At 39.0% G+C, this 17,674-nt stretch overlaps 1 protein-coding gene across 12 annotated transcripts in view; it reads left to right on the top strand.

Moving 5' to 3' along the window:
- Nucleotides 1–17,674, top strand: part of Sytl2 (synaptotagmin like 2) — a 117,691-nt gene that overhangs the window by 77,105 nt on the left and 22,912 nt on the right. For 3 of the 12 annotated variants that reach the window (XM_029568823.1, XM_029568825.1, XM_029568824.1), the window contains 6 exons: nucleotides 1,424–2,209; nucleotides 5,627–5,698; nucleotides 6,101–9,472; nucleotides 12,374–12,481; nucleotides 14,780–14,833; nucleotides 16,001–16,048. In XM_029568823.1, the coding sequence (XP_029424683.1) occupies nucleotides 1,424–2,209; nucleotides 5,627–5,698; nucleotides 6,101–9,472; nucleotides 12,374–12,481; nucleotides 14,780–14,833; nucleotides 16,001–16,048 (4,440 nt within the window). Of the gene's footprint in view, nucleotides 1–1,423; nucleotides 2,210–5,626; nucleotides 9,473–12,373; nucleotides 12,482–14,779; nucleotides 14,834–16,000; nucleotides 16,049–17,674 lie in introns of all 12 variants that reach the window. The other 9 variants (XM_029568822.1, XM_029568820.1, XM_029568821.1 and 6 more) reach the window with 6 other exon arrangements.

Consider the following 17,674-nt stretch of genomic DNA (forward strand, 5'->3'; position numbering starts at 1 on the left):
TTGTAGGCGTGAGCCACCACATCCAGCTTCAGTCTTTTTAAAGGCTGAGGAAAACACCAATGTGCATCTATGCCAGGTTTTCTTTATCCATTCATCTACTTATGAACACCTAGGCTGGTTCCATACCTGGGCTACTGTGAATTGAACAGCAGTAAACATGAATGTGCAAGTATGTCTGTGGTATGCTTAGTTCTTTCAGGCATCTATCTAGGAGCGATATGTTGGATCATATGGTAGTTCATTTTTAATTTTTTAAGGAACCTCTATGCTAATTTCCATAGTGGTTGCACTAGTTTATGTTCTCATGAGCATTGTATAAATGTTCCTCTTTCCCCACATCTTTGCCAGCATTTGTTGTAATTATTTTTTTCAGGGAAAGTCATTCCGACTGGAGTGAGATAGAATCACAAAGCAGTTCTAATTTGTGTTTCCCTTGTGGTGAAGACGGTGAACATTTTTTTCAGATATGTATTGGCTGTTTGTATTTCTTCTTTTGAGAGGTGTCTGCTCTATTCATGTGACTATTTATTAATTAGATTATTTTGGTGTTTAATTTTTGCAGTTCCTTATAGATTCTAGATATTAATCTGCTGTTGGATGTATAATTAGCAAATATTTTTCACCAATTCTGAGGTCTATCTCTTCAGTCTGCAGACTGTTTCTTTTGCCATACAGAAGCTTTTTAATTTCATGAAATTCTACTTGTCAGTTCTTGGGATTATTTCCTGGAGTACAATAGGTTTAAATGTAGTCAATATGCAGTACAATGAAGATCATGCATCAAGTTTTAAAATATTTACTTATTAGCATGTGTGTGCTTCCATGCCACGGCATGCATGTGCATGCCAGAGGACAACTTTGTGGGCTTGGTTCTCTCCATCCACCATTACATGGATTCCAGGGATTGAACTGAGGTCACGAAGCTTGTACCTTTACCCTTCGAGCCATCTTGCCAGTCCTTGTGCATCAGTTTTTAATTTACAACAATATTGAACAGAAAGTATGTACATTACCCATATATACCCTATCCCCACATGTGCGGAGCCTCCTCCATAGTTAACATCTGCCACCAAGGTAGTATGTTTGTTGTAACAGATGTGCTACTTTGAGACATCTTTATTACCCACAGTCAATAGTCTATATCACGGGTGACTCTTGGTGTTAGGCAGTTCATGGCTTTGGACAAATGTATGATGACATATAGTCACTGTTGTAGTGTCATAAAGTGACTTTATTATCCTAAAACTCCTCTGTGTATCAATGCATAAATTTATAAGGGCTTTCCACGTTATGTCTACATTTATGCTTACTTCATTATCTTTAATATTTTCACACTTTTTACTAAATGCATACTGTTTACAGCCATTCTAAATTGTAGAGTTGCCCTGCATTTGATTCATCACTATTATGCTTTAATTTTCAGGTGACTTGTCAGAATCGAAAGAAAAGACATCTAACCCAGATATTTCAAGTCAAGCGTTAGCGAAACCAAAGCAGCCGATGCACATGGAGCTTGAAAATGGGTCACAAATCAAAGTTCCAATCCCCAAAGCTAGAAAATTGATCTACAAGTCAAACAATTTCAAGCAAGATGAAAGGAGGGACTCTCTGAATGCAAGAGGGGCTCCAAGAGGGATCCTCAAGCGCAACTCCAGTTCCAGTAGCACAGACTCAGAGACACTTCGATTTAATCACAACTTTGATCCCAAAAGCAAACTGATATTACCTGGTCTAACCATCCATGAGAGAATTTCTGAGAAGGATCATTCCTTAGAAGATGCCTCTTCCTCAAATTCCCTAGAGCCACTAAAGCATGTGAGGTTCTCTGCAGTGAAGGAAGAACTTCCATGGGGTCCAAGACTTGTCCTTGGCCAGGAAGTAGGAGAATTCAGTGTTTTAGAATCTGACAGGTTGCAAAATGGAACAGAAGTTGCAAGGAACACAGACGAGTTTCAGAATCACCACCCAAAACCCTCCCACAGAAAACCTTTGTCTTTTCATCAGTCAGTGTCAAGCCCAAGTATATCAGAAAGTGAAACACATCAGCCAGTGATTTCTGGTTCTGTTTCAAATGATGGACTTCACTGTCACTCTGAAGTTCTACCTGCAAGTTCACAGTCTGTGGAGAATTCACCCACAGTCAGTGAACATCAAGATAAATCTCCAGATTTAACAAGACTTGAATCAGAATGGCCCCAAAGCCCTGCTGGTAAGAGTTGTCACTCCAGGTTACAAAAACCATGCCAGTGGGCTGTAAATGGCCAGGCCTGCCATTCCTGTAGAAGACCAGTTTTTCCTCTTAAGCATTCCAGCTAGAATTCAGATAGATGCCACTAAGCATTAATTTGGAGTCTTTCTTAAATCATTACCATGACTAAAAGAAGCAGGACAGCACAGCTTCCAATTTATGTTTAATGAGTTCCCTTATATTTGACCCTAAAAATCATAATCATAGAAATCATTTACACAAATGACAAAGTTTTTTAGTTAAATCAAAGTTTCTAGGTAGAGTAAGAATTAAATAAATGCTAATACTTCTGTACAGAGGAAACACATTATTCACCTAACATAAGGCTGAAAAGTACTTATGAGGAAGTGTCCCTCAAACTGTCCTTTCATGTTCTATATGGCAACATCACGTCTGCACCTATAAAACAGAAATACTGGGAAAAATAATGTATAGTTTTTCCCATCTTAAATAAGTCTTCATCCAATCCTTGGTAATTTTTTAAGTCAGAAAAATTCATGATAGCAAAAATCTCATTCCCAACAAAGTCCTCTCCTCCGTTATTAGTCAGTATTAGGTTAGCCCTTAGTTATTCTGGCTTGGTCCTACAGTTTGATTCAAGATCAAGTGAGAGACTAGGCTCATTTTTATCCTTGCACCTTTTAAATTATATGACTATAATAGAACTTTCTTTAAAAATTAAAAATTAGCATGTGCTTCTTCAAGATATGTGATTTCATGTTACAAGAAATTACTAATTTAGAAAGACATTAGCAGATAATTGTATGACAGTTACTTAAATGTTCATCTGAAGAATGAAAAAAATTTTGGTAAATTTCCATTTGTTATAATCTATAGGAAAAAAAGGGTAAGGCTTTCCTGGTTTTGAAACTATACCTGCCTTCTCACAGACTATCTTTGTAATTTTGAATTGACTAATTTGGGCTGTCTGATTTTTCAATCCCAATTGACCATTAAGTTTAGGAAAAAAGTATCATCAGCAAAACTCATTTTGATTGGCTGATATCCCTTGTGGTTTCAGAGCACAAACAAAGCTTATAAACAAAATTATGCTCATTCACTAAGACATGCCTTTTCACTTTTTGATTACTAAAATAGTATATACAAGTGGTTACTGAGACATAAAAGGAAAATTAAGGAAAAAAAGGTAAACTCTAAATTCATGAGTAATAAGGGCTTGCCTTTCATTCTAAGCCTCAATGCAGACAATAAGACTGTCTTATTGTCATAAGACTGTTATTTTTACACTTAAACACAAAAGAATTCTTCAGAGGGAAGAAAACTAATTAGTACAGAATTTTTTAAAAATTGTATTTTTTTATTTTTTAATGTGTGAATGTTTTGCCTGCATGTATGTAAGTGTATCATGTGTTGTGCAGTACCCGAAGAGGCCAGAAGAGGGCATCAGAGCAGCTGGAACTGGAGTTACCAATGGTTGTAAGCTGCCATGTGGGTGCTAGGAAAAGAATCAGGTCCTCTGCAAGAGCAGCCAGTGCTCTTAACTCATGAACTGCCTCTCCAGCCCCCAACTGTTCTTATTTTTAAAGTAATGTTTCTATGTAAAATATTTTAAAAGATGTTAAATAACATTAAAATGTTATTTTCAATGTTATTGTCACATTAACACTTGCTAACTTTTAGTTGTAGAGTATTCCATGAAAATTTAGGTATGAATATAATTCATAAATTGTATTTATAATGCTCAGACTTTTTTTTCCCACCAACACTAGATCAGGAGCATTTTCCCCCATTATTAAATAGCCTGTGTGCAGACACATATTCTTCAAGAATCAGTTAGTGACACATGTTTAATAGTACATTGTATACTAATGTAAGAAAGTTGATATTATTGCCCACAGCTACTACATGCCAAGTACTGTACAAATCCTTGTGCTTTACATTTAGCTAGAGTTGATTAAAATTAAAGATTAAATTTTAACTGCCATGTTTTTATTGGGTCTGAAATGGGGCTGACTTCATGAAATTTCAGCTCATCCAATGTATTTAAAGAAAAATACTAAAGCATCTGAGCCTTTCTACAGCCTTAACTAAGTGCCTAATTAGTTCTTATGGCATAGCTGTGTTTCTTCATACAAATGTCATATGTGCCTGTGATTAAGATTCAGAAAGGACTCTCCTTTTGTGAAAGAGTCCTTTAGAAAGAACATAACCACTGTTCTCTAGCCTCCTAGTCATTGGTTAGCTGACATCAGAGAGCAGGTGGGGATCACATATTCTGCAACAAACCTCAGTTTAATTGATTTGGCATATGAAATAACTTCTGACTTACAAATTGTAGAAAGAAAATGGGGTATAAAGGAGGAACTCATTCTGATCAGAATTCTAAACTCCAGTATGCATGCAGACCAAGCAGTGTCAAACAGGATAGCTTTTAGTCAAGATTCCTGAGTCCTGGCTTCAGAGATTCTGGTCCAGTCTATCAGGAATAAGATCCAGGAATGCAAATATTCTCATCGTCTTATCCGACTGTTCTGGAAAGAATTCATTGTTTAGTCTTACTTGAAAATTGTTTTTCTAACTCCTGAAATCACTTCAGTTTGTGCTCCTCAAACTTGTATAGAGTGAAGCCATAAAGGCAGGAGGGTAAATCTTGGATGTTCAGTTCTATGCAAACATATAAATTAATACTTAAAATATGACATGGAGCAGAAAATAAAATTCATATGATTTTTGAAACAAAAAGCAAGGACTTTAAAGAAATTTTGTAATGAACTCTCCATACTACTTTGTGGGGTCTGCATTTGCCTTCCTTTACTGTTCTACAACACTTTTGGCAGAACATCTTAATAAGGACGTCTTATCCTAAACCCCCCAAAAAACACTAGTGTGAACAAGTAGTAGTATAGAAAGTGCAAAAAAAAGCCAGGTGTGGTAGCGCACACCTTTAATTCCAGCACTTGGGAGGCAGAGGCAGACAGATCTCTGAGTTTGAGGTCAGCCTGGTTTACATAGAGAGTTCCAGGTCAGACAGGGCAACGTACTGAGACCCTGTTTCCCCCAAAAAGAAAGATAAACAAAGCAAGAAAGTACAATTAAAGTTCCCTTTAGGGGCTGGAGAGATGGCTCAGCAGTTAAGAACACTGGTTCTTGCAGAAGACCTGGGTTTGAATCCCAACACCCACATGGCAGCTAACAACTGTCTGTAACTCCAGTCCTAGGGGATCCAACAGCCTCTTATGACCTCCGCGGGCATTGCATGACATGGGTGTACTCACCTACATGCAGGCAATACATGCAAACACATAAAATAAAAAAATAAACGTTTTAAAAATGTTCCCTTTATAGACGATAATATGAATTATTAAATAATCGCTCTCCAAACATTCTCTTATTTAGACAAGCATTTCTATGTTGCAGATGAACTGTCTCAGAATGTTGAGCCTGAGCCGTCTCAGTTGCCAGATCACAGTTTCAGAGACCATCAGCAAGGTAAGCCCCTTCTTGTCATGGCTCTGAATGCTCAGCCATCCTCACACTCTGGTCCGTGTGCTACTGAGATAAGGAAGACAACTGATGATTCCATATCTAAAGTCCTAGACTGGTTTAACCGAAGTTCTCATTCAGAGGACAGTAAGTCATCCCTCCAACATCTCCAAGAAATAGATTTCAGACAGAAAACAGACTCTGAATCACAGGTTGCTACTGACTCAATGAACAGTGACACCTGTCTAAAAGAAGATAACCCAAAGGCCCTACCATCCACCAAAGTTAAATTGCAGCCTGTGAGATCTGATCCAACATTCCACAGTGAGGGAGATACACTGATTCCTGTAACTTGTCGAGACAATGATGTGAATATCAAATCTAACTCTATGAATTTGTCCCAACAAGGCACCGCAAAGGAAGGTCCAGATACACTGCAATCATTTGAATTCTATGGAACCCTGAGTCAAGGAAGTAAAAATATAAATTGTAACAAAGGTTCTAAGAGCACAGGAGAAGGAAGTGGGGCACATCCCCCAAACAGTAACTATGCCTTCCATGGTCTCCAAGGATCTGATACAGAAGTCCAAGTTCCATGTAACACTAAGCACACTATCAGCTTGGATAAGGAAGATCCCAAACTTCATGTACTTCAAAAAAATAAAGCAAACTCATGTGTGAATTTTGACTCTTCAATAATTGTTCAAGAATCAATTTTGAATGACAATGTCAGGAGAAAGAGAAAAAACACCAATGCTTCCGTTCTAAAAACTTCCTTAGCAACAGATGATACTGAGTTGCCACTTGGGGCTGCCAACAGTGGATCTCATTGGAAGAAGCCTGAGGTCCAACTACAGCAAGAAGTCAGTGAGCCTCCCAAGAACCAAGTACTCAGAGAGAAATACAAAAGAGTAAGTGACAGAATATTGTTTTGGGAAGGAGAAAAGACTGGTGCTAAGTTAAAGGCAAAAGAACTCACATCTTCGTGTAGCCAGGAGCCATCTAACACAAACCAGCCTGAGAAGTTACAGGGCATGACCACGGACAGTTCAGCTGCAGACCAGAGTGACTATAGTCAAGTCACTGCTAAACGAGTGGTCTTTGATGAGGATGACCAAGCACCCCATCTCTCCAGTTTTAATTCCTCAAATAAACCCAAAAAGACATGGCCTCCAATATCAGGACCATCCAAAAAGTATCCTTCAGCTGACCAATCAGATAGAGTGTCTCCATTTCAGAATAAGATGAACAAACATATAAAAAGATTGCCCATGGAAGACAGTTCACATTCTAGAACAGATGGTGCTTTGTCAACACTGCAATATCCTTTAAATACTGGAAATGAAATACGTACTTTTTTGGAGAAAGACAGATCTGTAATTGACAAATCAATTGCCAACTTTAAAGTTCTGTCCCTAAAAGAAAGAACAGATGAACCCAATACAGAACAAGTCTATAATCACTCTCAGTTTGAGAATTTGAGAAAGTTTTGGGACTTAGGAGCTAATCCAAACACTAAAGATAATGATGAGAAGAATATTACAACCAGCAAACAAAATTCCATGCCTTTTAATAGCCAGAAATCCAAGGAATTCAATGACATGAAATCATCAGGAGAAAATACCCATAAAGTAGAAGGACTTTTAAATCAGAAAAACATTATGGCAACAGAGGACATGGAGAAATTAAATTCAAAATGCACACTCCAAATGTCACCAGAAGAAACCACATTTCCATTAAAACCACCCAGAAAGTTCACTTATCAGTTGGTAGGAAATGAGTCTACAAAGGAGAATGTGGAAAAAACTATGGGATGTTTTGTTACTCCAGTGATTAAAGAGGAAAAGGATTGCTCAGATCAAGAGGTTCAAGAAGCCATAGTGAAAACAAGCATTTTCTCTAAAGATTCCAAAGACACTTTTAATGACAGTTTACAGAGGCTACTTTCAGAAGCGTTATCACCAGCAATCCAGCCTTCTGGTGGGAATGTCCATGAACAGGTCCTCAAAGTAGGTGTTTCTGAAAATAGGACCTGGTCGGAAAAGAAAGATTTTGCTGAGAATGAAAAAGAGATCACAGGTCCCGAGGCGAGTTCTATGAAGTGTGCAAACAAAATAGGGCTTCCAAAGGCTGAGCAGAGCGCCTTGACTGCTGATCTCAACAGACCCCGGGAGGAGGCAGCTGGAACCTCACCGGCTCCCTTGCAGTCTGCACTGGAACGTGTCACAACTAGAGCCAACTCCCAGTCTGCAGAGGATGGAATTTTTGAAAAGTGGATAAAACAGAATCACAGCAGCACTTCAGCTGATCAGAGAGGGAGAACAGCTCCTTTTCTAGAGGGGGAGGAAACTTCGGGAAGCACAGTGCTCACCCAGAGTGCTGGAAATTGTGAGCGGCGGTGGCTCAGTGAGGACGGTGCGCTTCAGCAGCCTGCAGAAGGGTCTCGTCCATTGGCTCAGCCATCCCAGCCTCACACAGAAAGTCCTTTTGAGGAGGTGTCCAACTCTCCACCAAATACGCCTTTTTCCTGGGATACTTGTTTTGGTCCCCAGGATGGGGCATTGCCTTCTCAAAGGGAAATTTCAGAGACTATGGAGAGAACGGTTCTTCCATCCAAAGCTGCGCTGAATGATGTAAATGCTGCATTGCAGAGGCTGCTTAGAGAAGCTGGAGAAGCGAGAGCAGAACGTTGTGAAAGAGTACAAGCAGCAGGCAGCCCCTCAGGTCCTCTGAGAGCAACCGCACAGAGGGCTACTGTGGACGCTGTTCAGGACTTTGATTTCTTTTGTGCAGCTCCTGATAAAGCTCATGAAGAGGGATTTTATTTATCTGCCCAAAAGTCTCCATCAGAATTTCCTATTAGGTCACCTCAACATAGCAAGGAGCTACCTCAGGAAGTGGCAGAAACTGTGAGGGAAATGATCATTCAGCCCAAATCAGAGTGCATTGAATTTAGGGCTGGCTTAGAAAAACTACTGAAGGAAACACTAGAAATCTCCCCATCAAAATATGAAAAGGATACAGGGACTATTTCTCCATCAGAGATGACAGGTAGTTGTGGGATGCCCAAGCAAGTTGCTTCTGAATTCCATCATAAGGAAATACAAGAAACCATAGAGAAGGCTGAGACTCCACCAGTAACTGAGAGTGCTTTTGATACCGGGCTTGAGAAACTCCTCAAAGAGCTGTCTGAAGCTCCTTGTCAACTCCAGCAGTCGGTAAAGGGAGACACTTTCAAGAAGCAGCCCTCTCAGGCAGAGCAGTCCGGGTTCTGGGGGGTAATGCCCCACTTTGGTTCGGGTGTCTCAAGAGCTTCTAAAATGGTTAAGAGTAGTGGTTTGGAGTCTCAAGTCAACCAGGGTGATAAACTGTTGGGAGGAGATAAAGCTGTGACTGGTCCATCAGATATTTGTGTTTACTCAAGTGGAGTTGAGGTTCCTGAAACCTCAGAGCTTTATGTAGACCATGAAATAGAGACCATTAAAACTATAAGGCCCCCAGAGAACAGGGGTGGAGAAAGTGTTATTGCAGGACAACAAGGGGCTTCGCAGGAACATGGCGTTGAAGAAGCTCCTAAAGAAATGAGTGTGTTCAGAAATAAGCAACCCGTTTCTCTACCAGAAATGAAAGAAAACTCTACAAAAATGAGCGAAGTTGAGTTGATACTGCAAACACCATGTGAAAGACGAGACAAGGAACAGGAAGCAGAAGGACCCTCTGAATCTGAGTTTTCAGATGGAAACACCAGTTCTAATGCAGAAAGTTGGAGGAACGCCTCCAGTGAGTGTTTTGGAGTTTCTAATCCACAATGAGTCTGTATAGAAGACTTTTAAAAATTTGGGGTTAATTTTCTATTCCTAAGTAGGGATACATTCTTTTTTATTGACTCGATTCTCCTGAGCCGTTCTTTTTTTAAATTTATTTTTATTTATTTTTATTTGTAGGAGTGTATTCTTGCATGTATGTAAATTCACCCATGTCGTGCAATGTCCGCAAAAGTCAGAAGAGGACATTGGATGCCCTGGAAGTGGAGTTACAGACACTTGTTAGCTGCCATGTGGGTGCTGGGATTTGAACCTGGGTCTTCTGCAAGAGCAACCAGTGCTCTTAACCATGGAGACACCTTTCAAGCCCCTTCCTGGATTTTTCTTAGTAATAAAAACATTTCATTTATATTCTTTATTCAGATAAATTATAGAGCAACAGCTTTCTTATAAGGTTGTGTTTCAGCGTCTGTCTCATTTATCTATAGAATATTTAGGTTCCAAAAATATTTTAAATAACCCTTTGGGTTTAGAAAGAACCTTTAAAACATGTCAGTCAGCTTTCTTCTCAGACCTAATCAAAATGTCTCCATTGCCACTTCTTATAGGTGTCTCTAGGGAGAGTTATGGCAATAAGGTACCTCAAACAGGCACAAAGGCCCCATTTAAGGTCAATATTTTAACAGTTGTGGCAAATATCAAGGGCAAAATAAAAGGCCGGAACCTTTCTTCTTTCAGATACTTTGCACTGTAGTTTTTTTTGTTGCCATTTCTTTCCTCTCCCTTTCCATTTTTCTGCAGAATCTTCCCCTTCTTGAATATGTTTTTGGTCAGATGAGTTCACCTGATTCCACCTAGGGCATTGCCTGGCCCTGCTGCCTTGCTTTGGTTTGGCCTTGGCTAAATTATGAAAGACCTTAATTGATCAGTACATTTATCTAAGTGCACCATACCACGGGGTTGTTTTCAGCCAGGCCATAAAACACAGGGCCTGTCTCAGTTTGCTGTTCTTGGGCATTTTAGCAAAGAACCCCAGAGCAACTTGGAATGAGAAGTGACTGAGTTATGAGCTGGGGAAGGGTACACCCTGGCTGGGGCATTTAACCAAAGCTGTGTAACAGCAGTTGCTCCCTTTTCTTTTAGTCTGGACTAGTGTCAATGAAAACAGATAAGCTTTACAGAGCGGCTGAGCAGTGAGGTCTCAGTTACTTGGAAAGTGGTTAGAGCCTCTTCTTGAGCCGACCAAAACTCCTTATGTAATCCTAATTAGTCAAGTGGAAGCTCTTTTAACATGTTACTGCTTAACAAAAAAGGAAAGTAAAACATTCTCTGAAATGAAACATATACAAGAATAAAACCACCCCATTAAATTTGTTGAGGCATTATTCCCTTGCTAAATTGCCCTTTGAGTTACTAGGGTAAACTGGCCCATAGGGGAGTAGCAAATCTGCACTTAGTATTGAGACTATTACCTAATGTGTGTTCAATCTCACTGATTGAACATCAAGTACCTTCTAAATAGCAAATAATATTAAATAATCACATAGGCAGAATCCAAGAAGACATTTTAAAATTATGAGTCAGTCATGGTTTTATATCTTCTAACCTAAAATTATTATTTTAAAACAAACTGGCAGGGAGCAGTGTGCTGCATTGGGCCAGAAACTTACTACAAAGTACCCTAGTTTTGATAAGCAGCTTAACATGTTTGATGTGTGGTTAAGTTCTTACTAATACCTCAATATGTTCCTGGGGGTGGCTGAGATGGGGAGCCATGGTCAAATACTTTTGGAACTGTTGGGCAATTATGTGCATTATTAGCATCTTAAAATCTCTGAGAAGATCTGAAATAAGAAACCTCTTAACTCTGAACAAAGAGACTCCAGAATTTAATCCGTCTCAGAATCCATTTGCTGTGGCTGCATATTGGGCATATAAGGCGAATCTAGACTGCATTTCAGGAAACGAGAGGCTGAGGTTCTGAAAGTTCATTGATTGATTACTTGAATTGCTTGTTGATTCAGCTCATATTTTTGAAGTTCGTATTGCTAGTCACTGTTCTAAGCACAAATGTTCATACTCAGGGCTTATCTGTGATGGAGCTTTCAGTTAAAATGAGATGGAAAATTTTAAAAATGAAAATGAAATGAAAAAATTAAAGACAACTTAGAGAATTTGTTTGTAAAGTTAGATGTATTTAAGAACTGTTCATATTCATTATGCCCTTTTCCTTTTTCTCTTCACACTAAAATGTATATAGTATATAATGTCTTTATTATTATGTCTATAAAATGTCTTTATACACTTATAATAATTTACATATGTTTATAAGGCATTAGTAATTATGAGACCCTCCTCTTTAGTTTAGTATAAAGCTGACCACCTTATTTTACCAACATTTTGTTGGAAATTTTTACTGAATCATGAACTCCAGAAAGCCTACATCTATCAATCTGGCAAACTCTCCCGTCTGTGTATTCCATCATACACAGATGTTGAACATCTGAATCCTACATTCCATGGTTTTAAGCTAACTTTTAAATGGCCCTAGAATTGTTTCATGGCTGTCTTCAAAAGCTAGAATGCTAAGTAGGAAGGTTCAAAGTGTGGCATAATAAATTATGTGCCTAAAATAGATGTGTGAATAACTTGGAGACTGCTTTTCTATTAATGTGGCAATCTTATAAAAATATGGCTTATTTTTGTAAATATTTCATGACTAGGAACATTATTTTTGAAAGGATATTAGTAGTAGGGAGATTTCATTTTCTTTTGGAAAATAATGATTTCTTGGAGCAAAGGAAGGGAGGCTTAGAGTGTAATTTCTCCTTTTCACTTACTGTTTCAATGCCCGTTGGTTATTGCAAAGCCTTTTCTTTTGTATTGTGCAGCATTCATTGGTTTTGTCTTGTAACAGGTTCAGAAGAAGAACCCAGCCCTGTTTTGAAAACTTTGGAAAGGAGTGCTGCTAGGAAAATGCCTTCTCAAAGTCTAGAAGACATTTCATCAAATTCGTCAAGTGAGAGTAAAGCTTGCCTCGCTGTCCGTGCCTCACCTAAGCTTAAAATTGCTGTGTTCTGTGGCCTCACTGCATGTCGGCCTCACTGAAACCCTCAATGGAGGGGTTAACAGTTGAGCATAACCTTTCCAAAGTGTGCAAAGAGTCTCATCCTTAAGTGTCTGGAACTTTGCTTTTAAAATAATGCAGAATATTTGATTATGAGAATGCTAGATCTCCTTGGATTGATGCATCCCAGTTTGATTTTTAAAAAATATAAGCACAGGGCTGGAGAAATGGCTCAGTGGATAAAGTACTTGCTGCATAAGCAGGAGGATCATAGTTTGATCCCCAGTACCCACATAAAAAAATAAAAGAGGGGGCATGGCAACCTATCTGTAATCCCAGAGTTCAGAGGCAGAGATGAGGGACTCCCAGGGCAAGCTTACCAGCTAGACTGACCAAATCAGCGAGCTCCAGGTTGAGTGGAAGACCTTAGTAAATAAAGTGGACAATGATCAAGGAAGACACTCACAACAACCTTGGGCCTCCACATGCATGCACATGTGCACCTACACACATGTGCCACATAAATGTGAATACGCAGCATACATGCACAAGAAATTTTAAAGATAAAAACAACTGTGGTAGGTAGGAGAACTGGCACAGCTTATAGTAATAACCAGCAGTTACTGAATTTTATGAGCAAAAACATGTCTTAAGAATGTTACATGAATTATCTTATTTAACTGACACAAGCACCCCCACCCCCATGAGAGATGAGTTATCTTGATTTTATAGATGAGGAAAATGAAAATCAAAGAGGTAAAATGCCTTGCTTAGTGTCACACAGTAGGCCTGAGGCTCAAAATTAATAGACTACTGTAAACAGTGACCATGTTACACATGACAGTGTTGGGCACCTAATGAATTTTGCATGACAGGGGCTTAAATTAGTCACTGACTTCAAGGACTTTCCCTTCTCTTTTTATCCCTTCTCATCTATTCACATATTTGTTCTGACACCGTGTAAAGACTAATATGAAGTGATACACCTGGTACACTATTCCTGTTTTAACTGGTGAAGGAATTCTTGAGAGCGGGCAGAAAGCATAATGTACATTGTGTGCTAGACCAGTGGACTTAGAAGCTATGACCTCTGGAGTTTTGTTCTTACTATTTTGAAGTTACACTATGCCCCTGGGATTGCAGATGGTCATGAGAAAACTTATTAAGAATTAACCATTGCCAAACTCAAATGATTTCCGATGTTGGGTTTAGAATAATTCTTAGGCACTCTGTGATTAAAAAGAAAGTCGGGGTTTAAATAGAAAAAAGGAAAAGCTCTTTCCTCAAACTATTAAAAAATTAGAGGTTCCCAGGGCTCTGAAGACTGCATTCCCAATTTATAATGCAGTCCTAACCCTCCCAAGGATCTTGGAATTTCGGGGTTGGAAGGGACCTTGAAGGTCACCCATTTCAACATTCCCCTATTGCAGAATTCCCCCTAAAGCCTCCTCAACAGGTGGCTGGCCCCCACATCTGCCAGAATGCTTCCAGAAAAGGCAAACCCAGCCCTTTATTGGACAGCCTTGATTGTTCTTTATGTTGGTGATGGGCATTGAGAGAAAAGAGAGGGGGAAAAAAAAGTAACAATTGTCCAGTTTAGGAAAAAAAAAACAAAAACCTCTTGTCAGAGAAGCATAGGGTGATTTCCATGGTGCAGCTTTCAAGGATTCAGGAATGTGTAGGGTTAAAAAAAAAAAAACTCACCATCAGCTGACGGGTATTCTTGCACTCTCTCTTCCAAATACCGATACCCACTCTCACACTAGCCTGCCAAGATTCCACTTAGCAGCTGGTCCCCAGTAACATCTTTTCAGTTGGCTTCCCAAGCAAGCTTCCCAGAGGCATAGGCAAATGATGATGCACACACACAAATATTTGTTAATGACCATAGGTTTGGGAAGGTGTTAGTCATGCCTGAGGCTTAGGCTTTTGGAAGAATAGAGAGGCTGCCTTAGCCCTGTGTTTCCTCTGCTGTCAGCAGATTGCTTGCTCTGAGCTAACCCTCTAACCCTTGGGAGTCAGTGTGCGGCAGTCTGCTGATGTGAGCTGCAGCGGGCTGAAATGGAAGCGCCCGCGATGGCACAGGCTCAAATAGCTAATCTAAAGAGAAAGAATTTGGGGGAAGACATCTTGGTTGCACCCCTCACTGCGTCTTGACTAATTGCTTCCAACTCGGGGAGCTTCAGAGACAATCTCATTGCTCTCTTCTCTACAAGGCTCAGCCACATTAACCATTTGTTCATTTTCCCTGAACAGATCAAGCAAAAGTAGATAATCTGCCAGAAGAATTAGTGCGTAGTGCTGAAGATGGTAAATATCTTTATATATTTGCATGTCCGTTTGTGTAGTAAGTTCTGGGATGATTCGGCAGGCACCGGGTTGCAGCTGTTGGGTAACAGAAGAACATCATTTTCCAGAATGTAGCAGATAGTGCCTAAGTTATAAAAAGCATTCTGACTCAGTACTATTTAGTACTGCCTTTCTGACAGCTTCTGCTGTTGAGGGGGATCTCATCAGAGACCCTCAGAAAGCAAAGGTTTCTATAAATAAGAATTTATGTTTCTATGAGGATGAGTTAGTTGATTTGTGTTACTCTGACTTGCAGAACTCTCCAAAGGCAGGAAGAACAGATTGGGAGCCTGGGTTAAAATACTATATTTGATTCTCAAATCTCAGCATTTAGGTCTTTCTGAGCACAACTGTTAGAGCCTTAATTTCAAAAAATGAGTAGGGTAAGGAAACCTGTCTATGGTTATATAAGTGAATAGGGACTGAGGATGAAATTAATTTCAAATATGAAGAAACTAGAAAATCTTGAAGCATGTGAATGGGTCATGTATGATTTGGTTGTAATGGCGCCTTGGTGGGGGAAAGGATGAAAATGAGATTCTTATAGTTCAGAATCTTTGCAAATGAATAATTTATGTTGTCATTTATTGTTTGTAAGTTGCTCTTACTATAATCATAAAAATGTGCATGCCCTGAGCTTTCCTATACAAAATGCCACACTAGAACTTCTCAAAGATCGTTCTTTACATTTATGTAATAGTGTTTGTTATTGTTTTTTTTTAATTACCTCTTTGAAATAGGTGGGATAATGATTCTAATCTTTATTTTGCAAATTTAAAAAAAAAAGCTTAGAGAAATAAGGTGACCCTTCTAAGATCATATAGCTGGTCAGTCAGTGGAAGGGTGAGAAACCTGTCTCACCATGATGCTCTTGGCCCAGTGCTTCTTCCCATGCCCACATGCTGTGGTTGACTGGTTTACAGGAAAGAGACTGGGCATCTTAGATTTCTAATTAAACTGGAGACTCTAAAAAGGCTAATGGAGAGTCACATTGGGACATGACAAGCTGAGAACCTGTCAGATGTGTTCTGCAATTTCAGTTGTGAAACTAATTTGAGTTTTACTTTAATGTCTGTTTAATCCTTCTGTTGAAATGGTATTTTTTCTCAATGTTACTCTTCTGAGTAGATCAAAAAGCAGATCAGGAACCAGATACAAATGAATGCGTACCAGGAAGTGAGTAGCAGGATCTTTCTCATAAATGACTAAATGTTCCGTTATACAGAATGTTAAATATGCTTAAGAACTAATTCACTCAATAACATGGCATTTGATATTACTAAATTTCTGAAGATTGCAAAAAAACTATTTCATTCTGATACGGGTTTATTTAAAACATTTTACTATTGCCTATGCAGAAAGAATGTGGTTTTACTAAGGGAGAGTTGCATATCTTACATATATATGACATTGATAAGTATTACTGTTCTTAGTCTGCTCTTTGATCTTTGTTTAAAGTTAAATTGGCACTTTTTAATTTGCAGTATGTTGCAGTATGGTCCTGCATGTTGGATCTTTGTAGCTTTCATATAACAGTAGGTCATAAAGCAACTTATTACTTATTTGGACCCCCCAAATATATATATTATATATATATATATATTTGACAATTGATATGTAATATGGTTGAACCATATTCATAAAAGCAAATTTTGTTGTGTTCCGGGTTTAAATTCTGAGATTTGAAACTTGATTCCAACAGTAAATATTCAATCTAAAAGGAAAGTGAGCATTTGAAGCTAAGAAATAAGTGAATACTTGTGCCACTAATATCCATCGGCTAATTCATACCCACCACCAGGCAAAGATAGTGTTTGTTCCCACTTTTCTGTTCAATCTTAAGCTTACTTAGCTGTGATTACTGTCTTAAGGACAAATGATCATTTTTTAAAAGTTCTATGGGGCCTAACAAAGTATATAGACATGACTGGGTGATTTGTTCGCTCCTTCATTTCATAAATGTAGACACTGGAGATCTGAAGGTAATGATACCTGTGTCGGTCCTCAGGTCCACAGTATTTTTAATAATAATTCCCCAACAGCCTTTGGATGTACTAATGGGCCTCATGAGGAGCATAGCTAAGTGAAGGAGCCAGTAGATCGAGAAACAGTGTGCTGATGCTGAAGTCAGTAACATCTAGCATGAAATCTGAAACTACTCATGAGGTCTTCCTGCCGTGCTGAAGGCACTGAGCTTTGGCAAATGACTTGACAAATTCTTAAGAGCTGCCTAGGAAAGACGGCAGCCCAGGCCCATCTCTGTGAGTATGCTGCTCTGTCTGGCTGCTGCAGACAAAACATGACTTCTGCCCGGAAGACATGTTTATGAATAAAGAGGTTTTTCCTATTGCCTTTGAACTGGGATCTGCAGAAGTTTGGGCATCTGAATTTATGTTGCTATGTTTTGCTGAACATTTTCTTTGAGGCATGAAAACAAAACATACACATATGTATATACATCTCTGTCTCCATTCATGGCCTCCTAACTGGCTTGGTTATTGGTCAAGACTTAGACCAGGGACCTGGAGAGATGGTTCAGCAGTTAAGAGAATGTACTGTTCTTCCCAAAGGCCTGAGCTCAGTTCCCAACACTCATACCAGCAGGTTCACAACTGCCTGTAACTCTACAACTCCAAGGGTTCTGGTGTCCTCCTCTGGCCCTTGGGGGCACTGCATTCACATGCACACACAGACATATATACACATAATTAAAATAATAAAAATAAAGTGTTTTATAGTCCTTTAACAATAAAATGTTCTTACAAGTTTCATTGAACCATACTACAGGACTTAATCTTATAT

This window comes from Nannospalax galili, unplaced genomic scaffold (genome assembly GCF_000622305.1).
Source record: "Nannospalax galili isolate Female #2095 unplaced genomic scaffold, S.galili_v1.0 scaffold278, whole genome shotgun sequence".
NCBI classification, from domain to species: domain Eukaryota; kingdom Metazoa; phylum Chordata; class Mammalia; order Rodentia; family Spalacidae; genus Nannospalax; species Nannospalax galili.